Raw genomic sequence first — 27766 nt, forward strand, 5'->3', positions numbered from 1 at the left:
ACTATGCCTGCTATTTGAGTCAAGTGTCATGGTAGGTTTATCATTCTGAAGATGACAGTATTAGTCTGATTGATGATTCACAGAGCAAGTAGTCAGGGGAACCTAACTGTAACATGAATTCATCTAGCTGGGGCCCTCCTTCCTGCTGGCTTGCCTTTTGTTTGATGTTCAGACTCATTGAGTTCACAATCAGCAGTATCTAACCAGTACCCACCTCAAAGGAGTGAAATGGAGTTTTGAATTCATACACACAAGAGTACTTGATATGAGCTGCGCTCAGCCTACCAGAAGAACAAACTAATAATCTGGCACCTCACTGAGCAGCTGCCACACCACTGATTCCTGAGCATCAAATACTCAGAGAGAATGACCCCAAATTATTCCACAGTAAAATTAGGTATGTGCTCCTCCTCTGCAGAATTCACCGCTTGTAGACATTTTTAAGTACACCAGTCATTTGATAACTTAATCTGCTACTTCCCTCTGAGTTGGACTTCCAGTTAACTTTGGAACCAAAAACATCACTATTGCCTTAAGTTTTAAAATTGCAGGGGACAAAAAAAAATCTGTAAACTAGATAGCAGAAGTTTGATGCAGCAGGAGAGAGATTTATCTGCATTTTGCATGAATCTGTAATTAGTTCTGGGGGGTGGTAGTTCACATGTTTTAAGATTCTTATTTTTTCACTCTCCATTCTTCGAACAGGAGTCTGGAAAAGCATTCAGAATGTTTTTAAAACACCAACAAGGAATAAAAGTCCGTCTTACATTCCTTAGGCCTATTCACTTGAGTGAATACTGAATAGGAGATAAGTTGCTTACAAACATATATGGCTTCTGAACAGAAGACAGAAGTAGGAAAAACTGTTTAGTTTGACACAAGAGAGTTCAGTTGGCTGTGTCTACCATGGGGGCATTTGCCCCTTCAGTTCCTGGTCTACAGACACCTCTCCACACACTGCTTTTCTTTGACATGGCAGAGAAGGTGGTGGTGTGAACTTCGCTAAGTCTTCTGGTCTGACTGGACTACAGGGCACACGTGGCCTAGTGCAGATACTAGCCATTATTACTAAAACAGAAATAAAAAAAAAAAATAAGGATGAGCATCAGGAAAGACATTTCTCAAAAGAAGCAACAGATGCTTCGCTGGTTGAATCATTTGTAAATTGTTTAGAAAGATTCTTAAAAATTACATGTATTGTTGGGCCTGCTGAACTGAGTAAGAAATTACATCGTGATTCCTGCAACAAAAACGTTTCTTTATATTTGCTGGCATTTTCTTACGGGGTTCTGGGATGGTATGACTAAGTCTTTACATTAGCATTAGCTAATAAAAGTATCATGCCCTCATGGTTTCAGAGAAGAGCTTAAAGACATGCTCCAGGATTACATTAAGCATTTAAAGAAGATCAAAAGGATGGAAAGCATGATCTTTTCGAAAGGACTGAAATTGGGATCATATAAAGATGGTATGGTTTAGTGGGGTCATATTTCTCATTTTTTTGGATGCTTGGCTTGACTTTATTCACTGTATAGTCTAAACAGACTCACAGTCTAGTCCAACAACAGGCAGCCAGGCAGACTGAGGCAGAGAATACTATTCAGCACTCCCAGCATGTACTCAACTGTAATGCCAACTGTGAAAATGGCATGACTCTCCCTCTAATGTATGGTAGTGTTAATGTAGGGGGCATTCTTACTTGGTCAGTATCATTGGGGGCTGCTAAAGATGTTTCTGCAGTTGTTAAAATGGCTTCACAGCTTTCAAAGCCAGGGAGGGTCTAACAGGCTCAAAGGAGAACCAGCATGCGACAAAAGTCCATAAAACAGACTCAGTAAATGTAGAATTGGAAAAGAGAATCGTGATTAAGACAAATGTGCATTTATTTGACCAAATCTCTTGCAATAGGGAGCAAAGTCTTCCATTCATATGCAAGAATATGGAAAATATAGGAATAAAACCTATAGTATTTTATAAAAAGTGATTCTGAAGAAGTGTGGGGTTTTTTGCAGATGTGCGTCCTTCATCCTTGTGAGCCTGGCTCTCCATTGCAGTAGCCTCACTCCTCTTTCACCAGGTGAGGCACAGACATACTCTGGCATGTCTAAAGACCCACACACAGCAATACGTTGGCAGTAGCAACCGCAATCTGTAGTAACACTCTGCTTTTTCCAAATATAGGGCACTTGTTTGGGTCTGTGTGCTCAGCTGCAGTTTTTCACAAAGCTCATAGGAATGCATTTTTCTTGTCAAAACTGGTTCAGAACGGCCGGTGCGTTCAGCTGCTATGGAAGGATCTGGCAAAGAGGTCCACAGACACCATGAACACTAAGAATAGTGTTAAAAAGCAAAAGTAATCTCCTGTTTTCCAAATAGTCCTAGATGACTATCTTTATTTGGATGTCTGTTATTCTCATGAAACGTGCTCTCTTTCAAAACAGAATTTAGATGGGCTGAACTGCGTCTGATTTTTTTCCAGTTGGCAGCTGTTTCTTCAGTGCCAGAGTTGTGCTCAAGGTTCATTGCTGCTGACTGGCCTGGGGGGACCTATTAGAGGGATTATTAACTGTGTGAAGGCTTCCAGGCCTTAAGGGGTGCCTGTCATCTGGAACCTCTTTTTTTTTACAGAAGCATTAATGGTTTTTATGCAGTAGACAATTGATTTCTTATACAATACCTATACAGAAGAGAAAATTAATATCCAACCAACCAGAGCAAGAAATAAAATATGTGGCTTAGTGCAGTTAATCATGTAAGCCTCCGGACAGAGTTCCATCAGTGCTGCAAATGGGAGATTAATATGCAGCAATAAGTCCACATATGCCAAATGCATTAAAAGTTTGTTTTAGCCACATGAAATAGTGTGAGTGTACCTCAAAGAGAACAAAAGAAAACATAAAAATATGGGAATTTAAAGACTGGCCCTGCAGGCCAAATTCTCAAATAATTTTGACTTTATGAGTTTGACTTCATTTAAGTCTTCGTTTTCTGCAAAGTAGGTGGATTTTGCATCTCTGAGATGGTGAGCGATTAATAAGTGCTTGGTTGGAGACAAATCTAGAAACCTCTAGACAAGATAGAAAATCATCTTGTAAAAGCTTCACTCAAGTATCCTGTTGTGCCAGCAATTATCTTTTAGGATTGCTGCATATAGTTTCAAAGATATCATCAAGCTCTGTTCCTGTCAGAACTACTAGAGCCAGTCCCTCAGAATTTTTAATTCTGAGTGGAGCAGGGAAGTTAGTTTGGCAGAAGAAGAGGGGCGTTACGTTTCAATTTACTCAGGCTTTCAATCAAGGAAATTTATCCATAAGCAGAACATAGGAAAAAAGCAATTAAGACAACTAATATTTCCCCACTTTGACAATGTCAGTCAGTTAATTAGATGGGTCCCATTGGATGATTAGGCAAATAAAGTTTTAATAGAAGTTTTACTGAGCCCTCACTAGTAATCTCAATCATGCTGTGAGTGGTGAGGAAAGCTTCTGGCAGAAGAGGAAAACACTCTAATAGTAAAGGACTTGGACTTTCTATCTGCTAATGATTTACTGTGTGATTTTGGATTAACCACTTAATCAGAAGGCAGGGGTGGTCCTGTGACAAGGTTACTAGCCTAGAGCTAGGATGATCTAACTTTGATCTCTTGCCTTGCTCTGCTGGACACCCTGTGTGACTGTAAGGCAGCTGCTGAGATCCAAAGCCAATAAAGACATCAGCTGCCACGCTTGTAGTAATTCTGGACAGATGGGGAAACAGAATGCTGGATTCCTGGGGAAGTTTAATAATAAACGTTCAGGTGCCTAAAAGCTTCAGGGATGCAGCAGGATAGACAGAACCTTTAAGAATTGCCCTCTTAGGCTTGGGGTATGCTTGCATTGCCTGTTAGGCTGACTGAAAGTGAGCTTTGACTGGTCTGTGGGCTGATTTGGAAATTGTGAGGTACAGTGCTGAGTGCAAGGTAATGACCCTCACTGTGGAATAGACCTTGAGAGAGAGGTGATCTCTTAGATCAGAATACCAAAGACTCCTTACGTTTCACTGCAAAACTGTCCCCAGATACCTCAGGCAGGTAGGATGTGATGATGAGAAAGGTTTTGCCACCTTTACCACCATCACCTATGGAAAATCCTTTTTATGGAAAGCTATAACCTGGGTAATCTTGAAGCTGAAGAAGTGGCTCTACTCCATGAACTCACAGCAGTCCTCTGCACAGTGCATGTCTAAAGTGGCAAGAAGTGTGTCTGCGCAACAATGTGGGGTGCTCCAGTCTGAAAAGCATTACAAGGGCCATTGCTACCCCTGTAATTTAGAACAGATTCTGCCAACCTTGGAAACCTAAAAGTGCAAAGCTGACAAAAAACAAACCAATCCTGCCCCTCTTGAAGATTCCCTATTCCTCCTAAGGTGCATGTCCTGAACTACACCTCTTGAGAGAGAAAACAGCTTAGAACTGGAAACTGGCATTTTCTAAAGTAAGAACTATTTAAGTGTTGTGGGACCTTTTAAAGAGAGAACATAAAGCACAGTAATACGCTCATCCAATCTTGAAGCATTGAGTGAAGACTGTCTTTTGTGTAACACACAATCAAATTCCTGCCTTTCCTTGCAAAAGAGATGGTTGGAATATGATAGAATTTGGTCCTGTGCAACCAGCTCTAATCATCATAAATCATTTCTACTTAGATGCAGTACATTTATCTCCATGTGATGTTGTCAGATGGAATCAATGCTTTTAAGGTTTTAAGAACATCGTCTTTCCTTAGAATGGTATTTCTGAGAAATTTAAAGAGTTTAGGAAGAAGTAATAAAGGATAAATTAAAAATCATCCTTGCAACTTCTGAGAAAGCCAAGTTAGGTAAAAAGATTGTGCTACTGTCCCTTCCAGGATGAAATTGGTGTGTTCTCATCGTTCAAGCAGATACAACATCTAGAAGCAGATATTGTATGCCAGTGGAAATAATATATATTGCACACATAAAAGGCTGCTACATAAATTTGAAGAAATATGGGACTCCTTCATATAGGTAGGTCAAACTTTTCCCTCGAGCAGATAATTACAGGCTTGGGGTGAGTAAATCTTATTAGCCTCTCAGCACCTTATCTCCTCTCATAGAGACTGGTAGTAGATATATTCCACTTCAGTCACTTTCTGGACTGCATATTAGATATTGCCTTATGCAATCTGGTTCTAACTATGACCATACTATTTCACAGTAGTATGGCTATGGTTTTGTCAGTAAATAGGCCATATCAGAGAACAGAGAAAAACAGAACCCCAGATTTTGGAAGGGATGGGAGTTAAGAAAACATACGTCAAGAAAAATTGAGTTTTGTACATGGCTTCTCTCTTTATAATATCACTGACTTCAACATACCACCCAAATGTTACAGTCTGGGAAATTGTTTTGTAGCTTTACTATATTGTAAATTTAGTTCAGCAGCTTGGCCTGCTAATACCAGTTCTGGGTACCTTAAGACAATTTCCTGCTTTTGGAGTTGGAAATGACGTGCCAGGAGCCACAGGGGATACCTGGGCTGGGTAGGGGCTTCGCCAGCCCCAGGAAGGGAGCAGAGCATCTGAGGGGCAGTTGGGGTTCTCAAAGCTATAACATCATGAATATTTTAGTGTGAAACATTTGACCTCTATTGTTTTGCTCCTCAACTATACCAGTGTCATTAGGCATTTAGTTACAGCCTCTTGAGGATAACAGAAACTCTACTTACTGTGTCGTCCTCGATGAGGGAAGAAAGGGGATGTATCTTTCATGATCCAAGTCAAGTTCCAAGCACAGAAATCAGGAAGAAGAGGAGGGCTGCTTGTTGGGAGATCTGAAGTGCTCAAACCTTTCAGTAAAAGGAAAAAAGAAACATAAATGTTATGTATGTTACAATGGTTTGTATGCTACATATCAAGCACAACGTTCTTAAACTGCCTTACAGACCATATGCAGTAAGCACTGATACTCAACTACTTCTTGGATGGGAAACGAAATTTAAACAGCATATAGCAATGCTACACAGCTCTTTGATGGGCAGTAAAGAATACAATATCCGCTGAAAAACTGCAAGCTCAGTTATATGCAGTTCTATTTCAATAGAAGCAGAGTCAGTAGAGTTTCAGCATCTGAAATAATATCCTGATACATGTGCACATAGGGAGAAAGGAGATAAATTGCTTTACATAGCAAAATTATTGTCACTGAGAAAACTTGTCGACTTTAATCCCACACTGATTCTAAGTTCTCTGAGTCTCAGCGCTTGAAAAAAATTTTTTTTAAGTTTTGTTAGCATCTGTTAGATCTTGTACGTGGCACAGACAAACATCTAACCAGCTTCTGTTCAACAACCGAATGTACCTCAAACAAGCCTTTGGGGATGAGAATGCTACAGTGACCCAGAACAGGCCAGGATCTATATAAATCTGCATGGAGCTCTGCAAGACCAGGATGGTATTAGAGATGCAAAGAAAAACAGTATCTGAAGTAACCTGCAAGGTTAATGAGCAAAATAGAATTCCATACGCTTTGAAAGCACAGATTTTCCCTGTGAATGTTTAAGTTGGATTTTCTGAAGGTGGCAGAATATTGAGTATTCTCATCTCATTTTTGAGGTTCTCAGGGGAAAGGTAAGATTATGTTCTGTAGAAATACAGGGAGGCAAAAGTTGGGCTCAGGAAATTTGTTTGATGCAACTGAATTAAACTCTGGTTTGCTGATATGTTCCAATGTCTCAGAGAAGCCATGAAGAATGTGTTGTTCAGAAAGAAAAAGAAATAATATGTACATTTTTGTTCTATTAAATAGTATTTTTGTTAAGTAAGAACACTACTACAGTCGCTTGTTTGAATTCTTTTAGTTAGTAACCAGGTGCAAGGTCCTGATAAAAGTTTGGTAAAACTTTCTCTAACAATAGGAATTAATTAATTTGAGTGATAATTAATTCAGAGTTTCAAAGAACTATGCTCTTGAATGGATAAAAAATAGTGGATAATAAAAGATGCATTTAAGAGGATAGTGGTGAGCAAGGCTGAAGCTTTGGGGAAAACCGCTGCTTTGATTTTGCTAAAGCTCTGCTTAGCTCTGCTTTCCTCTTCCACTGAAGAAAAACATGATAATTTCATGGGACTTGTCAGAAGCTTAAGTAACAAGTCTTAGTTGAGTCCTGTCTCATCTCAGTATAATGTAATTTTCAGCACACCGCTGTAACTGAGTAACAATAGCAAAAATGAGAAAAATAACCAATCTTTGTAACTATTCTGTAACTCTTGCACTTTGCTTAGAGCACTCATCTTCAGGATAAGAGTGGACATCACCCTGTTTCATAAGCCATCCTAGAGTGGCAAAGATTTAATTTCCCTAACGGCTACGTTAAATCTGGTCTGTATTCTAAGTTACGGTACAGTAACTGACTATCAACTATTATTGTCTGCAATTTAGCAACACAATGGAACAAGCCAGTGATTTATGTGGGTAGGTATCAAACCTAGTGTCCTGCCTTCAACTGTGAATTATGAAGCAATAGATAACTACGGAATAACATTTATATTGGATTTTCCTTCCTAACTTCAAGACATAGTTGACATGTCTTTTTGATATAGCTGATTATGGCAAATAATGTCAGGTTTCATTATAACAGATACAATTGCTGCTAAAAACAGATTCTTCTTCCTATAAATGTGCTTCACTTTGATGCTAATATAAAATACTAAACAAAGCAATAATGCTAATAAAAATTGAGCTCCTGAAATTGGCTGGTTTCAAAAGCAATGAGTGTATTATTTGTATTTTGCTTGATGTGAGATGTCTGACCAGCATCAATATCCCTGTTATGCAACATTAGTGTCCAATGACTCTGCAGAACGGGGAAAGATTTATTATCCTAACACTGCTCATCTGTCTCCCACAGACAAGAACTTCAGGGCCTCTTTACCCCTAAGAGACCCAAGTGAATGCAGATGTCACGCATGCAGTATTGACAGAGAACTAAGCCTTGGGATCTGAATTCTGCAAAAGCTTCACACAAACCTGAAAACCCTACCTGTTCCCAATCTCTGTTCCCATGGAAAAATTACCCAAGTGAAGGTCACTCAGATGCCTTTCCTCTCCTGACACTGCAGACACAGAACTCAGGATTAAATCACCACTAGTATCCTGACCAACCTTACCTGGGAATCAGTAACATAATGATAACCTGTAGTTCCCCAAATTGCCTGGCACTTCTCACATTCAAAAAACGCTTCCAATGACTATAATCCAATACACATCTCATTCCTCAGAAATCACTCCTACCTTCAGCATCAGCTAGGTGGATATGTTCCCTCTGTCACCAATATATGCAACAAATCGATATAAAAGATAATGTTGAACATCTGAGCAGAGGAGACAGGGCAGTCCAGTTACCTGAACCTCCCCTGTGCCAGCAGCAAGGGGTGCATAAGAGATAACATCAAAAATTGAAAGTTTCTCTCTCTTTTTTTTTTAAAAAAAACCAATACCATGGATCCAGTTCGATTCATTTTAACCTAATAACCCTTTTTTTTTCTCATATTCTTCAGGATTAATTTTGTAACTTCATCTCAAATGACTTGCTTGGGCTATTGATCTGAACTTGAAGACAGGAAGATTGTATCAGAAGTTATGAATCCTTCCCAAGTAAGTTATCTTCAGAGAAAGATGCTGGGTAAAAGGTTTTTGTATAGCCAGGAGGCTACTCTTCACAGTGAGGAATGATTTGATTTGAGAGAGAGCTATACGTTAGGCAAAAGAGAGACCTTTCCTCTTCTACCTCCGGGGCATTTTATGTCCAGAAATGTAATTACAGAAGAACTGCATATCAGCTAAACAAATGCTTCTTGTGCAGCAAGGGTAATGCAAACTTAGACTACAACATAGCCATTTTACAAAATAAAGGTGTTTTTTTCCCTTTTGAAAACAATTAAGATCGAAGCCAAAAAGCACTAAGAAATTTTCTTCTCATTCTTTTTAAATATGCAAACTTCTCCTTCTGTTTGTTTGTACCATGGTGCTCTATCACTTGCCAACAGTAACCCTAACCTTTGAAAAAAAATTAATGGAGTAGCAACCGGAAGCTGACAGCTCCATTTTTAGTAGCCAGAAGTTTGGCATGGTACAGCAGAGGTTTCTTTGATATTTCTGCCTAAAGGAACACCCAGGGCCAAAGTCTGACCCAAGGTATTCAATCACAGCTAGAAACACACACCTGAAGAGAACATTTGACATTTCTCTTTTTGAACTTGTACAAAGGAATCTCCTTAGGGGATGTGAAATTCATTCAGCTCACCAAGGTTTTTGGTAAGGAAAAAAAAAGACAGAAAATGGTTCACATGTGCTGAAGCCAAGCCTCAGGGCCACAAGTTTATTAAATAAAATATTTATATACTATTTTAATGAAAAATATCTCTTTAATAGAATACTCCTACATGTTCACATAAAAAGAACGGAAAAACAAGAAAGGCTTTCTACCTGGGTCATTTTTAAACAAAAAAGATTTTTTCCTTTTCTCACCCTTTCTGGAAGAAGCAGGAAATATCCCCGGCAATTACCATATTTATTTTTCTAAAGTTCTCTGCGGTGCAAAATTGTAATTGAATTTTTATATATTCGAAAAGCCATTTTTAACTAAAAAGTGCATCTACATGTCACAGGATATCTTAGCACAAGTCCTTTGCTTCTTACTACCTTTGGATATTGCTTCATTACTCAATGGATTAGCTTTCTCACTTTGCTGAGCTGTATTATTCCCAGTTTCTCAGAGCTGCTCCCCATAGAAGTTATGTCCTAGCAGTGAAATAGGAAATAAAATTTTTCCAAGAAAAATCTAAGAAAAGTATACTGAGAACCAATGCAGGCAACCTGGTATCTTTATGCTTGCATAGCTACCTTTTTGTTTTTTTCATATATACACACAGGTTCTTATTATTGTTCTGTAAGTCAGTGGTGATCTGAGGTGATAAACCTGCATGTAGCTGTCTTCTAGATTTCACGGTTGCAACAAATTTGTAATTAATAACTTAGATTCAATGGTACTTTCAGTTATATCTACATCTGGAAGAATATCTCAAAAACATTCCTATTTCTTTGCATGGAAATTAGAAATCAACCTTGTAGTATTTGTTACATTAGCTCCTGTTTATAACAATGATCAAAAAATAGTTTTTAGAAAAACTTAAAATTATGTGTTTAGAAACAGCCTCTGTTAAGATTTGGATTTTTCTAATCTCTGGGAAAGCCTAGCATTTCAAAAAAACTTACTCCTGATCTAAGTAAAAGATAGACATCTTTCACAGAAAGTATATTACATAATATCTTTTCCCCTATTGAAAAAAGAGTCCCAAATCTACTCAGGATCAAGTCATCTTCATTTCATTAAAACAAACAAAAAGTCTTATGGGACAGCTGACCATCCCAAGTATGGAGATCTCTGCAGACTGCTCCTTTGAACCAGAAGCAGCCCAAGAAAATCCTGGAAAGGGGTGAATCCAACATGACAGGGCTCCGAAGCCCAGCATCTCTGTCTTGCAAAAGAGGATCCCAGACATTTATAAAGTCCTGGCTAGCTGTGACTAGCGGGATTTTCAGGCTGGCTCATATATAGCTGAGTGTGTATGTACCCAGAGGTCCTTGCTAAAGGATTCCTGAGCTCCTGGCTCCACAAAACTTCTTGGTTTCAGTTTTTTCGGGGAGAAAGGGAGGCAACTTGGGGAAAAAGATTGCCTGAGAATTCCCTGCAAGCTCAGATTCACAGGTGATCCTCATGATCGCACTAACAGTGTTTATGCATCCACTTAGAAGTTTTCATCTTTTTCCCCTCTTCTGTAAAAGAGGGGGAATCTGTAAACATATGCAGTCATCCATAAAAGTGCAAAGAACACATTATAACATCAAGGTGACTAGACACCCCCAAAACTAACCAAGTAAATAGTTTGTGAAAAATCCATAGACTAAACTATGCTCTTACAAATTATTGTCTAAATGACATAAATAAAATTCAACACCTGATTACAGTCCAGGCAGAGAACAAGACAAAGAGCAAAAGTATTCCACTCAGTTACTTGCTCTGAGTAGTTGGTGAGCATTACTTACACTAACAGGTAGATGTACTCCAGGCTTTATTTTTACAAACTTTTTCTAAAGTACAAAAATGTGCACTGACAGTTTGTCAAGTTTGTCTTTTTCAGTTGGAAAATATATTTAATAATGCATTATGTTACAATGATTTTATGTCATATTGAAAGCCTGATGAGTACAAATAAATGATAGTATGCGTGTCACGGAACCCGTGCTGGATTGCTGTGGAGAAGAAGAAATTTGCATTTAGCGGGTTGTAGCCGATCTGTGGATGGTGAAAGTTAGACATACTGCATGAGGCATATAAGTGATCAACAATGCTGACTGACAGATGCTTGATGAGTAAATTTGGGAATAGCATACTTCTTGTACATGAAGCATGTGTCACTAATAAAAATGTATTTAACTTAACAACTGTGTTATCCTTCTGGCCCAAACTACTCTTTTTTTGACTTTGTAGGGCTTATTTAAAATTTTTTGTTAACACTTTTCTGTCAGAAAAGAGTGTCCTCTCCACAAAAAAAAAAAATATTTTTTCATTAAAAACACAAGTGCCTCAAAACTGACTCATTCAATCAAAGAATATGCCAAGGACCTCTGTGTCCCCATTCCTTCTACAGACTGGGCAGTCCCTCTGACTTACTGTGTCCCATCCCATGGACATTTATGGATGCAAGAAGAATCTGTGCTAAGTCTGGGAAATGTGGGCTGGTTAGAAGATCTTACCTCTAGCAGAAGAGAAGGAGCATGAAGCACCCAAAATACGATTCCGTATAGGCACTGTGACAGGGAAATATTAACAAAGTATCGTGTGTATTGTCAAAATATTGGTCATTACAGACCAAAAAAACCCAAAACTCCTGTTAAAAATGCTAATGAAAACAATATTGCTGTTTTCTTTGCTGCTTTTTGTGAATTCTTTTTAGTATTGGCATGCATACTGTGAAATCTAAGAAGTTTTTAAATTTCTATTTGGAGAGCAACTGGCATGATAAGAGCTTCAAAAAGCAATTACAATGACCAAGCTTACATTCTACTCAGTTGAACTAATATAGTTTAAAAATATACTGCCATCTAGAGCATATTACTGCACCTGAACTGCTCTACAGCTGCTGAGGCCCTGCCCACTAAGACACCACAAAACAGCAATGAATCACTGATAAAGAGCTCAGGGTCGCAATTATAGACCAGATACTAGGAATGGCTTAAAGTTGGTACTCATGTGTATGCATACAAGAAACCTTTAAAAATCTACAGTAGATTGATCTTTGCCTTAATAATCTCTTACAACAGAATTAAACATCATCGTTTGCAGCATGAGGAAAACAAAGAACCAAGTGTTAGGAATTGAGCAGCTCTCAGCTAAGGTTAGTCCCTTCAGGAGCTGAGGCTACTGTCAAGAGACAGCACTTCTGCCTATCCAGCCTGCAGTTCTGCTAAAGAAAGGGGCAAAGCCCTTTAGCAGCAAAGCTTCATGTGCATTCTTAATTTTGCACACATGTGCATTTTATCAGCTCTTTGATATTACAGCATCACAACTGGAGAAGGTGGAGGAGACTTAATGGGGCTGCAGTATTTCAACACAGGGCAATACTTGTCCTCCTCTTTATTCTGATAACCTGTGCATCTGAATGATTGACCATATCTACCAGTGAAAAACAAGCCATTTATGTCCAGCTGTTTCCCGCAATATGGAAAGAACTTGGAGATACCTGAGCCACCCCACCAGACACTGCAGTCAACAGGAACGTGCAAGATAACGTCTGTGGAATAGGCAGCCTTCCTACTCAAGTGCAGTGCGCTACGTACTTCAGAGTCCCAATGGCTGGGATTTTTTGTGCACATGTTAAAATGAAGGGCTCCTTCCATGGTTATCTGGGGTATTTGTCCACTGGGGTATTTGTCCAGCTTAGAAAACCTCCAACAAAACAACATGTGAAAGGCAGTATTAATTTTTGGTCCGTGTGTTAACTTCAGAGATTTCATTTAGTCCTTGGGAATCCCTCCACTGACTTCAGTGCCTGTTCGACCAGACCTTACAAAGACTATCCTTTTCGTGGTTCTTCATCCAGAGGACTACAAAGCATCTCATCTGTCACAACTGGGATCCCCATCCCATGTATTCTCAGTGTTCATCTATTTCTATGAGCCAGATTACTCCTGTGAGCATACATTTCCTCATTCAGTACCCACTTAATATAACCTCTAGAAAGTATAGTAGCCAGGCTTTCAAAGAAAAAACACAGTCATTTTGACAGAATTTTAATATTTCATTATGCACTCGGATTTCAAACTGTACAGTGCCTTTACCTCTGATTTATGCATGGCTATTTCCATATTTAACACACACACCTAGTTGGAGTCTCTCAACAGATTTTCACTTTCCTTATATCTTTTTGAGTAGTGTAATTAAGTAAAAAGAGAGAAACAAACCCAGAAACAATCCCCTGGTCTACACCCACTTAAAACCATTTTTTCTACTACACTGAATGTGTACTAGACCAGAATGTGTATGCAAACTTACACGTCCAAGCAGTTTTTGCTTTAACGCAGCTGTGGACATTTAGATTCTCAACAGCCTGCAGTCCCTGCAAATTTTAATACAAGTTCACAGTTCTATCAACTTCTGTGTCTTTTGATCTGGGTCTCTTGTTTTCAAGGTATAGACTTCAATGCTTACTTATTTTTGTCTCCATATTTCTTAAGTTTCATTGGGCAAAGTGGCATGCAAAAATTCCTTGCACATTTAAATGTTGGGGCAACGATTATTTGAAAGTTTAGTGCAGATCTGAATCTTTGTGGTCTGCAGGAGTCTGTTCACACTCAGATTAGAGAGCCTCCATGACCTTTTGAAAATCTTTTTTGGTTCAAGGTGAAAATGGTGGTAAGTCACTTGTCCTCCTATGCTTTCATACCACATCAATACCTCTGGTTCTGGAGATGCCCATAACAAAGTTTAGGGAACATTGTTTGCTTTCATAAATACCAAAACTAATAAAGGAGTAACTCTCTTAATGATCCCCTTCCAACCCAAATCCATCTACATTCAGACATGAGCTGAACATTTAAAATCCTCTCCTTCACAGTATTGTAGCATTGAGCTTGAATGGGGGTGGAGGGGAAGTTCATCTTCAGTTCAGATGTTCAGAAAGGAATTCTGGAGTGAAGTCTCTCACAGAAACTGTGACTCAACTATGCTGTAGAGGCAGAGGGAACACCTTAAGAAAAGTCATGTAGCTTTAGAGGCTTTGCCCAATTTAAATCTGTGGAATAATTCCAAAACCTTGTTATCTAAAGGTGACATTTTAAAAGAAGAAACTTTTAAAATATGCCTGCTGTATCAAAACATAAAGTTAACACCCTGTAGAATTATATGAAGCACTGCATATGTACAACAAATACAAACCGTGAAGGAGTGACAGTTATGAATTTCCTGTCACCTGTATGGCTAAAATCATTTATTTGCTGCATTAGGCATTTCTGTTAAGAAATATTCTGGCAGAATAGCAACAAATATGCAAGATGTTTCTGCACCAGAGAAAATACTGGACATTTGTTATTGGTAGGCAAGCTGCATTATCTCTAGAAATAGCAAAAGGGTGTGATGACTATTTCAATCTAAAGCCCAGCTGTCTTGGCAGTAACAATAAAAACTAGTTCATATTCCCTTTACTGGGAAAGATGCCAATGTGCTTATATTGTCTATTTTCACTGCAACATTTAATTTTGCTTAAGGTAAAGGACATCATCTCTGGCTACAACTGTGGGGTATTTAGATGTGAAAGGATTTCTCAAGAAAGTTCTGCAAGTGCTACCAAAATGAAAGCTATAAAACACCTGAGTAAGAAATGAAAAACTCTTATCTCCACCCAAATAGACACCTCTGAGTTGACTATGAGTGGAAGTTGTAAAAGGGAAAATTACTGGTCATTTTGTTTTTCAGTTGCAAAAGAAAAATGAGAGGCAGTATCTCTGGAGATGCCCTGATTTTTTTTAGGGTTGTTTTTTTCCACTATGGCACAAATTTGCTCTGTATAGCTGCTTTCCAAAAATCTTAAACGTTACGCAGTCCTCAGCATTCACATAAGAAAGGTGAATGATGTTGTAAAGCAGCGGATGCAGCCAGCTACAACTCTTCTGCTGGATGGCACCAGAGCAGTTGACTTATATGATATAAGAGATTCCTCTCCAGCTCAAGTGACAGGGCCTTGTGTGTGGAGCAGGACAGCTGAGGTTATCTTTGCTGATGCGGAGTGCGCAGCTGTGAAGTCCTACCTGGCCTCACATTTGGCTTCCGGTATACGTAGGGCTACCCAAATACTCAAGGAGACACAGTCACTGCAAGTCTAAAATAAGGAGAAAGAGGCAGGTGATACAGAAAAGAGGAACTTTCAGTTTTCTCTATTGCTTATTCCTAAGTGCTGCTACAGCCTTCCTCTGCTGGATCCAAACTGGTGAGGAGGGCTGGGCTGAGGAGCTCGGCCTTGATGAAAACATAAAGTGCTGTAAACTGGCTAAGAGCAGACACAAACCACAGGGCAAAAAAAAAAATGAGATGATGGATTTGTTACAGAGTTATATACCTTTTACATGTAAGAGAACTAACAAACTATGGGATAAAGCGACCTGCCCAAATTCACATAGTAAATAGGTGGCAAAGTTTAGAAAAGAAAACAAACTATTGTTTCCCTCTCTCCAGAGGTTCATCCTTTTGCTACTCCAATCACGTCTTTGTCAAATGACTTTACCCTGTCTTGTGAAAGTGAAATTTGGTACATCTGGCACAAAGCCAGCATGTGGAAAGGGCTTTCATCTACACAAAACCCCCCCAACAAAATGGCCTTGCAGGAATATCTAGAAGGACAATAAGATATTTTATACGGAGATTTTGGGGTTTTATTTTTCCCTGAGTTTATGGCTGTCTAAATCCTTTCCTGCAAAAGTGAAATAACTTAGCTTCTTTTCCCCCCCAGACCCTGTGCTGTTCGAAAAGAATTTCCCAAAGTGATTACCGAAAGGCCTGTAAGAGAAATGATTACAAATGGCTGAGGTAACTGCTCCGGACGGCCTCATCAGTCATCATAATGCGGCCTCAGCGCAAGACTCATCAGGACAGGCAACTTGTCATGACAGATGACACCTCTTCAAGAATACTTCCTCCCATGGCTTTTCACCAAACAAGTCCTCCTGGGATAAGGTTCCTGCAAATAATGGTCCTTAAACAATAATGAGGGAGGAATCATCGCCAGCTGCCTTCAGCAAGCTGCTTCAGTGCATCAGGGTTTGGGTTTTTGTTGTTTTTTGTTTTTAGCTTTACCTTTATTCTGACTGGAATGTTTTATCTGCCTGCATGTCTTGAAATCAAAGTACTTCCAGGAGCTGCTTTAAAGGTGAATTTAGAGCTGATGAAAAGCGAGACAAATTAAGAGAGAGAAGGCCAGAAAAGGCTGAGACAGCACTGCTAGTCTTATGCGACTTTTTCATTGTCCACTCCAAATGCTGTAAAACAATTTGCAATCTATGCCTCATTTTTGCTCATCTAGAAAAGGAAGAGAGTACAAATTTCTATTACAAGTCTGCTGCGGAAACCGATAAGCTGAATTTTGCAAGTTGCACGGAGCCTTCTGTGATGAGTACCACAGTAAAGCCTGTTATAAATAAAAGCCAACTTATCGCGCTGTAGGTAATGTTTCATGAACTGGAACTTCAGAGAGCTAATTCCATTCCTAAGTCTCCTTATCTGCAATAGGATCTAAGATAAATTGTGTAGTTTCTCTTTTTGCCTTGTCTTTTTCACTGGTAAAATGGAAGCAATCATGCTCACTGTGCTTTGGTATCCTTGGATAAAAAGCAGTAAATATTTTTATCCAGATATGTCAGAAGAAAAGTTTTCAAAACCTCATTTCCCTTAAACTCTATTGTTCTGCTCCTCACGTACAGTTTTTAACATGGGGGGGAGCTTTTTTAAGAAGAACAGTTGGCTTCTTAATGACACACATTCTGGTCACAGTTAAGAGGCAAATGTTTGCAATGTCTGTTTGTGAAATTTGGCACTTGCTGGCTGCTTGCAGATTGTTCATGGACAGACCACAGTTGATGAATACTTTGAAATTACTCAAATATTTGCTGGGAACAGATTTTAGCCTTCGGGGTTTTTTTTGTTTGTTTGTTTTGAATACTATTCACCATTTGGTCTTTCAGATGCCTATGGAATAGAATGGGTGTTAGATCTGAACAGATACCAGAATTTCTGTTTTGCAGGAAACTATGATTTCTGTTTCCTTCTATTCCACTCTTTGGAATGAACAAGAGCAAATCTGAAGTTTCCTGGAAATGAAACCTTATCTAGGAAAACAGCTCAGGACCAAATGTTTTGTTTGGAGGAAATAAAACCAAAGGGTTTCATGTCAATTTTATACAATACTATAGTTGCAACTGAAGTAAAAGCTCCAAAGGCTTCCTTATGGTAAAGTCAAAACATTTCATTCTGATTTCTTCCCAGACAGGAAGAGACCCCAATATTTTGTTTAAATTGATATAATCCCATAAGAAGTCTAGTTTTCAAAATGATATTTCCTGATGGAAACTCTGAGATCAGAAAACAACTTCAGCTGTCCTAATTCTTGTGCATCTGACAAGATTGCGCCCTGCCCCACGACTGCCAGGACACTTCCCTGGCAACCCGCTGGCATGGAGCTGAAGCTGGAAAAGCCACTCAGCTTGGCCAGTGTGAAAAAGCTCTCTGTAAGTCAACTAGTTCTTTTAGAAAATTTAGTAAGGAGCAAAACAGAGTGAGAACAGTTACAGTAAACGCATAAAAAATCCAGATGAAAGAAATTGGATTGGGAGAAGTCTTTTCAAACAATCAGTTTTACAAACCACTTTTCTTTTTCCAAGGCCTACATAATATCCCTCTGCTAATGATAGGATTAGCACTCACAGAAACTATCAGATGAGGATTCAGGGTATTTTAAAGGTTCTTTCCATACAGTTTACAATTAGAAATAGAGAGGATCCAGTATCACCAGCCCTCCAAAAGCCATTAATAAACAGACTATGGATTACCCAGGACTACAGTTTGACACATTCCAGGAAACTCTATATAAGTATATGAAAAATAAGTATTTTTATTAAGAAACCTGTTAGTCAAAACTGTTGTAGAGGGTTACCTCACAAAAAAGTACTTGCTGCATGCCATGATGCAGTCTTAGAGCATCTTCCCCCCTCTAATCTGTGTGTCATGGAGAGAACTGCATGGGCTCAGCTTTGAGACACCCACTGAAACTGCCTTGCTTGTTCCATGATAGACCTCACCCCAGATTCAACCCACTCAGGTCATGTGTCATAGGTCTTAGAGACACATTTCTGTACTCCTCCTCAAGCAAAAATTGCTTTGTGAATGTAAATGGTCATTTTTCCATTCAATTTATTAAAAGAAATCCAGGCAAGAAGAAAAATAGGGAACGTGTTTTTCTCCCATGATAACTTTATCTCAGGAAAGACTCTGGGCTCAGCAGGGCGTCTTAAATATAAGTCTGTGAAAAAAACTGGAGCACAGAATAGAGAAAAAGACCAACATCATATTGATGCATGATAACTTGCAAAGAGAGGGAAAGAGGTGAATGATTTGATACAGCTTTTGAATTACACAGAGGTGATCAGATGACTGGAAAGAACAGAGCATATTAAGCAGGTTTTGTCTCTAGACCACTAGCTTCACTACATGGCAAACAAGAAAACACTAATACGGCTTCAAGGCCAGGGTCCAGTTTTCTCTGGGACACTTACCGCACATCTTGATGATGATCAAGGCCACAGAGAAACATTTTAATACCTAGAACATCCTCTGTTTCCACTCATCTCCTCAGTACTCGTCTGCCTTCTGCTTGGGCTCCCTGTGCTGGTGCCACTGCCTGCTCATGGATGTCCTATAGTTGTTCTTCAGGGCTGCTAGAGCAGTCTTCAGGATTTGGGCATATTTGCTTTAGTTTGCTTTATTTCTCCCCATCCCCTCCTTTCTTCCAGAGAAGTACTAGGGACAGACACCCCTCTTCCCCTCCATCCCCTGCTTTTTATATCCCTGCTCCTGTCGTTTGGCTTAGCGAAGGAGCTGAAGGATGTGGCCTGCCATGGAGAGGGAACACCTTTCTTGGCCGTGGCAGCTGGCAATGGAGGTAGAAGCAACGCTGGCTCCAAGGGCATTTATTTGCCAGGTGGTTTTCACCAGGGTGAAGCTTGATTTGGAGTGTCTGAAGGATACTAAAGGGACAGTAGGGGATAAGAGCAGCTGATTCTCATGGTGAAGGATGGAATGTGTTCCTCCTTCTGCGGGACAATGAAACCTGCCTCAGTCTGGCTCCTACAGTTTCATATTTATAGTTGCTATCTCACATGCTTGTGCTCCCTGAAGACCCACAATCTAGCATTTATCAGGGAAGCAGTGCCAACTTGTATTGCATTGCTAAAAACAGTAATTTACCTGTTTTTCTGTTTATTGCTACCTCTGGAGCACACCTGCTTACACGAGTTTGATCAGAAACCATCTCACTACTCACAGGAATTAACATCATTATCTCCTTGTACAGACTGCCCAAGCTAGACTCAGTTCCCCTGTGCTGAGCTTTAATCTGCCAGTAGTGCTTTTGCTTTCTGACCACTGCATCCGAGGCTGCATGTGGGAGAGTTGAGAGCTTTCCCTCCCTCCATCCACTCCGTTTAATATTCGGAAATGCGGGCTGCCTTGCTTCCCCAGGCACCCGGCTCTGTTTTCTCTGGCAACACCTAACCTGGCATTTCTGGGAGGAACAGCTATAGCCTGAAACTTCCTGCAATGTGTCTACTAAAAGTGAAACTAAGACAAATCCCCTCAGTAAAACTTTGCTGAATTTTGAGGTGTGCAAAATCAAAAGCCAGACTTGAAGCCTAGCTTGGCAGGATCTGTATCACCTCATATCCAATTACGGCAGTTCTACTGTAGTTTAAAAAGGATTTATCACAGACCTATCGCCATTGACAGGTCAATCACAGTGCTGTAATCAAAATCCAAACTGCTACTTTTAAGTCTACTTTTGTGAAACCTTGACACTGGACAATCAGAATTTATTTGGAATGAAATAAGAAAGATTGTGCAGAATGCCATCTAAACCTTTTAAGATAATCCATTTGGCCTTTCTTTCTTTTTTATTTTTCTTTTTTTTTTTTCCCCTAATTGAGTGCCTCTCTCTCTCCCAGGCAGTGCTGGTAATTTTCAGGTAATACAGATTCAAGCTGTATCTTTACCAGCCACAGAAGCAGATGGGAATGCTGCAGGCACACAGGTTCTCCTCACTTTCTCCATCCAGTTTTGCAGGTGTTAGAGGTCAGTATCCAGATGATCACTTTCTTAACCAAAGTGAATGGCACCCCCAGATTTTTAATATAATTCTACTGCACAGAAATCAGTTTTATGAAAACATTGTAAAGGGACTTTATATTAACGTGGCAACAGTACTCAGCTAGAAGATGAAAAATGCAATAATTTCCTAACCTGCAAACATGGCCTAAGGTCAGAGTAAAGCTGAAATTTTTTTCTCCTTATATAGTGTACACAGTAGCAAAAATCCTGTAAACTGAAATTATGGGCTCAGTAAAACCTGTGCAGTCTCAATGCTTTCAGTGGTCAGGACAGGTCACTGACCAGGCCCTGGGTTAACAGTGCCATTACTGACAGCACTCTGGTGCCTAAGAGCCTCTGTCCTGTGCAAAGTATTATTTTTGGTGGATATAATGTAGTAACATAAAGATTCCAGCTTGCTCAAATCTGAATTGGTTCTGCAACACGAAGAGAAGCAAAAAGCAATAAAACTCATCATGTTGTCACTAACAGATTTTATGTGTCTGAATGTATATACAGAGTAGCTCTATTGATTAAATAAGGACCTTTTTTGAATAGCCGGTCTTTAGAGTGGAATAGTATTTTAAGATTGCTAGTGAATTACATCCATTTGGGGAAATCATCAGGATTCTGTGGATTCACAATTTTAGCATGCTCCAGTTTTGCAGTAAGAGCAAAACATCCCACATCCCCTGCCTGAAAGGTTGGTTTGAAGTGGAAGCAAAATTCAGCATAATCTATAGCTACTGAGGTGCCAAAGCTCAAAGATTTTTTTAATATATAAGGCCTCCATGTGCTGGCTAAACATCAGGGATACGCTTTACTAAATACATTTTAAAAAAAAACCCCAAACTCTGTGATTTAGGCAATATCTCTACCAGTATCACACAACAGCTGAGCTCCAGGCAATACAGAGCTAGTACAAAACCTAACACCAACTGGGATCCAATCCAATACTTGCACCCTCTGGCAGAATCAGAGAAACAAAGTTTCCCCTGTCAAAGTATTGATTTTTCCAGACTTGGCTCAAATTTTTAAATAAATATTCTTTAAAACTTAACTTTATCCTGAAATGTCAGTGGTAGGGAAGAATGTAGGATGTTTGCTTTTTTTTTTTTTTTTTAACTGAAGAAAATTGTGATCCTATAGGTGTGCAAGATCTAAAGGAGCTAAAGGGGTAAGCTTACCACTGATGAAAACAAAATGACATGGGGGATGAACAGAGGCCAATGGTTCTAGGCTTTATTTTTCAGTTTACACTAAATTTGGTTTTAAAATCAAGTTTGCGGATGAGAACAAACCAAGGATTGAAACTGATATGCTGGAGGGCAAGGCTGCCATCCAGCAGGACCTACATAGGCCAGAGTGGGCCAACAGGAACCTCATGAAATTCAGCAGGGACAAATGCGAGCCCTGCGCTTGAGAAGGACTAACCCTTGTTAGACCATGTGTAGAGTACTTGGTTCAGTTTGGGGCTCCCCACTACAAGAAAGACATCAATGAACTTGCACAAGTTCAGCGGAGGCTACCAAGATAGCCGAGGGCTGGAGCACTTGCCCTTTGAGGATACTGAGGGAGCTGAGTTGGTTTGGCCTGGGGAGGGAATGGCTTTGGGGGGACCTAAGAGCAGCCCCCCAGCACCCACAAGGAGATGACTGAGAGGTGGAGCCAGGCTCTTCACTTAGGTGAAGATCTTTTCTGTCTTACCTGGCTACTCTGAGGCACTGAATAGCTTCATTTTGCAGACAGTCAGTTTGTGTGTCCATGTTCATACAGATTCCATATTGGAGTCCAAAGCTAGAAGGCATGATTTGCTTTTATTTTGTATGAGAAACACACCTTCCTTGCATATGGAGAACATTTTGAATGCTTTGCAGGTTACACAGAACCCTAGCATTAACGTTATGTTTTTAAGACAGCTCTTTAGTGCTTCTTTGCAGGATACAATACTGCATAATTCACTACTGAGAATAGCAAAGTCTCAAAGCTCACTGCTGAACTTTAAAACAAAAATAAACAGAATTTCCTCTTTTTTTTGGTTTCTGTTTTTCATTCTATTTGTGCTTTAGGAAACTGGCCTAATAATGCCACAGTAATTCTATAAGTAAAGCTTAATCTTAAACAATAACAACAAATGAGTTGCATTTGATCTGTTCAAATACAGAGTATGTTTGACAAAAGCGCCAAGGACTGCTGGTGTTTTAGGGATATTGGCAGGAGCTATTCCCTCCATGGAAAGGAGACCATTTTTAGCATTTGCTGAGGCAGTTGCAGCAGATAAACTTTAGATCAATGAGCTGCTTGATTATTCTACTTCACTCTTGAGACTCTTTCAGGGCTTCTCTTCACCAACCACGAAAATAAAAGCAATTTACAAATTTCAAATGCTCTCCTAGTTTTTATCTTCATTCAGAAAGAAGAGATTTTTTTCAAAGGTGCCTGTGTCTTATCTGCAGCAAGACTGAGATGCCAGAGTGTCACTGGGTGTCACTAACTGCTTAAAGATGACATAGGGACCTCGAATTGTCTGAGGGGCTTTGACAACTTCTGCACCTACACAAGGACTTCTCATTTTGACCCTGGTCTCAGCCAGCAGCCACCTTGCTTCTAGTTAAGAAATAGAAAGGAAAAGCATGATTCCTACTTTTGCTTGCTTGACTCCCTCTCAATTCTAAACTATCCTTGGAACTTTTTCCCTTCTTTCTCCTTTTCCTCCCACCTCATCCCTTGCTCATGAATCACTTGGAGGACCTTCAAAATTTGACACCTAGATGCATAGTCTCCAGTCCCACCTTGCTCTCAAAAGACCCTAGAAAAAGTTAAGCTGGGGAACACAGACCTTTAGCAGTCATAGTGCACAGCTTTGCAACCATGTTGGGAGGCAGCAGGTTGTGCTTACAGCAGACTGTCTGCTCAAGGATCCCTAAATCTGGTTTGCCTGAGCTCCTTCCCTCTGCTCCAACCCTACTTGCCTCAGTGTGGCCCCCTTGCCAATTCTGCTCGGTTCCTCAGCTTCCTTTAGACCCAATGTTATCCTACCTGAGATCCTCCATGTGGGTGAAAGAGCTCCTTCTCCGTGACCCCTGGTGCTAGGAGGCCCTCTCAGTCATGCCAAGGCTGGGACCTAACCAGCCCCAAGAACAGGAGGCTTCAGGGAAAGCCTTTCTCTAAGCACAGAGCACAGCTAGGTACTGTAACACTAAGAGACTGGCAAATCTGTGCCCTCTGATTTTAGAAATGTTTTAATATGAGTATTAAAAGCTTCACTTGGCTGTCTTAAAAAATAATTTATTGTAGTATTTTGAAAGTTAAACTCTGGTAAAACTGTTTCTAGAACTCCTGCAGCATATGAGACTTCTTCCTCTTCAGCAAGTAGAAGGAAAGTAGTTTGAGTCTCAGATCATTACTTTTCTAAACTGTGCATGTTTTAAAGATAGGGTCTTCTTAGCATACAATAATTCCTCTACCTTTCTATGGCAATCTGCCCAGACCCTGATGTGGAACTCGAGCCATTCTTGGTTTATTTTTCCTTTTGTTCAGCTTCGGGTTGTCAAATGTTTAAAACAAGATATACCTCCCTTTTTGGGCTGTGATCAGGTTCTTAATAAGAGAGTGTGTTCTAGGATTTCTCCCTTATCTGGCAACATCCTCTGTGTCTTCGGTTGCCTGAAGTAATGAAATTTGTAGTCATATAAATGCTGTAGTGTTGAGCGATGTGATGAACAGACTTGTATATCTGTACAACATTGCAAATGAGTATCATAATATTTTACTGCTGTACAACTAAGAAGCCATTGCTACAGTCATTCGTTCACGGCCGTATGCAAGATGTCCATTGCTCCTAAGGGTGCAAATAAAAAGTTTGCCAAGCTAACAGACATAGTAAAACAACCGTTAACACCACCATTTATTTTAAAACAAAACAAATGCAATGAAAACTTACTGTATCTTCCAGTGTGTATCTAGAATGTAGGCAAGATAAACTCATCCCTTCTTAGATGGACTTCGGTAGGGATTTGGGGACAAGGCTTACCATACTCCCAGTTGTATGTATCACTTCTATTTCTGCCTGTGGTGACCTTCTACAAATCACATAACCATCTAGGCCTTGTTTCTCTTCTGGTTGGCATGTATTTTGTGGCGTCATTTAAGCTTGCACAAACTAAAGGGACTATGGTAACATTTTACGCTTTTCTTTCACTTCTTAACATGCGTATGTGCAAAATGTCTTAATTTAGAAACCTAGAATATAGCTAAAAAACCTGACAACATCTGAGCATACAGAGAGCAATAAGGCATTTTACTATCATCAGAGAAGAGTTATTTTATAACTCCATTAACAGACACAAGCCAAAAAGATATTAAGCAGAGATGGGTGAACTGGAGCAGATACAGCAATATATACATCACTGATAATGCTTCTAACTAATGCTTACACCCTTATCTGCATTCCAGTGTCATCTTACTATTTCCTCCTCCCCTTGTTCTCCCCTTTTCTGTCTTGCACCTCTCATTGCACTTGGAAACACAGACATCGCCTGCTCTCCCATGCACACGCTCCAGCTGGGCCAGGAATCTTGCAGAGAGATCTGGACTAACACATAAGCAATGTACTTGCTCCTTCCAATTGAAGTTTGTATTTTCAGAGCAATGTGAAGAGTTAGGTCCCAATGACATTCATTTGGAGTAGCCCAGTAGCTTGAATAGTATAATATTTTTGTTTCAGCATGTGACCAACATAGAACTAGTCTTCATGTGTTTTACATTCATCAGCACATTCCCCTCGCCCTTGCCGTTATTCAGCTGGCACTCACAGGAAGGCATCGCAGCCAGCTCCTCACCAGATTTCCAGAACCAGTTATACTGGATTCCTCATATAAAGATCATATAAGAGCATTTGCCCCAAATTTGCAGTTACAGTCATGCAGCTAGGCTCTTCTGGAAATCTCCAGGCTTCTCAGGATCTCACTGGTATAGACTGGTAGCCTAGCAATAAGCTTTCCTTTAAGGAATGGCTGAAATGTCTGCATTGCACATATGCTAGCACGCGAGAATCAGAAAGCAAAACAATGGGATGGAGACACTGTTTACCTTTCTAAGCTTTGCTTGGCTTGCACAAATAGCATGAAGAGGGAAAAGCAAAGAAACTGAAATGCTGCCACAGATTGCTCCACCTGAAGTGTGCATGATAGGAAAGGAATGAAGACTAATGTAGAGATGAAGGGCTTACAGATTGTTTCCTTTGCTCAGGGATAAAGGGAACTAATTCAGTCTCCTAATTCCCCACGCTGTAGTGTAGTGTAGTGTAGATTCTTTAGAAGAAAGGGATTTTCATGTGTTCCATCACTTCTTTGAAACACTTAGGTAGCAGAAGAGGGCTAGAAGCCTGGGAGGTCTTCACACCTCCTTTGAGCTTGCAAGATGCATTCAAAGATCTGGTGTTCTTGTGTTTGGCAAGCAGGTGTGAACTTGCTCTGCCTGCTTTGCAGGCTCTATGTTAGGGGAGCGAGGAATAACGGCAAGCTCTGGCTACCAGTGCCAAATCACATGAATGCATTTCCCCTTTCAGTAGGGCACACTAGCACAGCGCGAGTACAGCTTGAACTGCCAGCAGGTTGAAAACACAGGCAGGTGAGTGCTAATCTACCTGAAAAAGATCACATGGACCTGCGAGAAGGAACCTTGTACCTCCTGAGGTGAAATCTGGTCCTGCAGCCACTCCTCTGAAATCCATTCAAACCTTGGTCGTGCTTCCAGCCCTGTCTGTCCACCACAAGAACAATACCTGCATATATATATATATTCCTCCTTTCAAAGGCTCCCACTGATGTGAGAGGTGGGGAGGCTCCAAAACTGTGAATACCAAAAATCAGTGCTCTCCAGCTCTCACCAAAAGCAGATTCCCTAAGCAGCAGGACTATGAGCTTTTTCTGGCAACTTCAGCTGGTAGAAAGAACACTGTCCACAAGTGCAACATGACAGGTTGACCTAGAAATCTTGGTGATTTTCATGAGAAATCTCACTGATGCTAATCTTGACAACAGAAAGGTAACACAATCTATTATATGCAACAGACAATGGTTCAGTTCCTCGTGGTCTTATGGCTTTCCTGTTAGTTACACATGCATGAAGTGGGCACAAACTGGGAGGAGTTAAGGTTTCTTGTTGTTTTTAAAACAACAGTGAGCCTAATTTGGGGGGGGGGGGGGGGCGGGGGGAAGCTTTTGAGTACAGCCACTCCAGTCAATTCCAGAGCCTGGCCAGCACAGTTTCTCTAGCCCCAGGTTCAATAGCTATTCAGGACAAACTTCAGGAATGGGGGTAGTTTAACTCTCCTGCTGCTTACTAGCAATGTAAGACAACAGGGTTTTGGGGGTTTTGTTTTCTTTTCTCTTTCCTCATATGAATCCGTCTCCTCCTTTCCCTCTTATTCCACTACTGACGGAAAAGAGAGGATTGCAAAAAACAAGATTCTTTTACTATCCTCCTGCTACTCCCTCTCAGAAGGGCCTAATAAATAACCCTTGGAAGAGCTGTCAGTGGAGTTCAGGCTCAGGACTTCCAGGGCCCCATTGCAAACTCTTTCATCCACATGGGTCACTCCTATCCGATAGCAGTGACACATGGTGATCCCCTGTGCCACCTGGGAACCACAAAAAGGGCAGAACACATGGAGCTGGTGACGCATGCACATGCACCAAGCATTTCCCAGTCATCCTGCTTCCCCCAGGCATGTTCCTATATGCCCCCTCGGAGTGATTTTCAAGAAGCTTTAAGAAATCTGAAAGAACCTTTTATATATCAATACATAAACATATATATTAATATACATACATATATGCGTGCATTAAATACATGCATGCACTAGCAATTCAACTTAATGACTGGAGGTAAAATTCAATTATTTTTGGCATTCAGTCAAAGCATTGACTTTTGGCAATTTCCAGATTCAATTCCAGAATCTTCCACATTCATTGCAATAAAAAAAAAAAAAGAAAGAAAGAAAGAAAGAAAGAAAGAAACTGGGTTCTCTGTCCCAAAACCTTCAGATTTCAAAAAGATACTTAAGCCTAACATTTAAAAGTTAATTCTCCCTTGACAATGTTGAGTAATTCCATTAAACCAAAAATTATTAGCAGCATTCTGTAACCCTTTGCAAACAGGCCCATTGTTCAAATAAACTGACCTCTGTAGCAATTGACCTTTATATTGCTGAAAAGCTTAACAGTCAATTATCTTCTGATCTCTCCTCAATGGGTCTTGTGGCTGGAATAACCTATCTAGCATTTGGATGGTAAGTATAAT

The 27766-nt window shown here is 40.0% G+C and overlaps 1 protein-coding gene across 1 annotated transcript in view; it reads right to left on the reverse strand.

The window, feature by feature from the left end:
- The window catches only part of ALK (ALK receptor tyrosine kinase), a 319617-nt gene that overhangs the window by 233446 nt on the left and 58405 nt on the right, over positions 1-27766 (reverse strand). Inside the window, exon 2 of the mRNA XM_064510188.1 lies at positions 5726-5845. Coding sequence (XP_064366258.1) covers positions 5726-5845 — 120 coding nt within the window. The remainder of the gene's footprint in view (positions 1-5725; positions 5846-27766) is intronic.

The sequence above is a fragment of the Dromaius novaehollandiae genome, chromosome 3 (genome assembly GCF_036370855.1).
Source record: "Dromaius novaehollandiae isolate bDroNov1 chromosome 3, bDroNov1.hap1, whole genome shotgun sequence".
NCBI classification, from domain to species: domain Eukaryota; kingdom Metazoa; phylum Chordata; class Aves; order Casuariiformes; family Dromaiidae; genus Dromaius; species Dromaius novaehollandiae.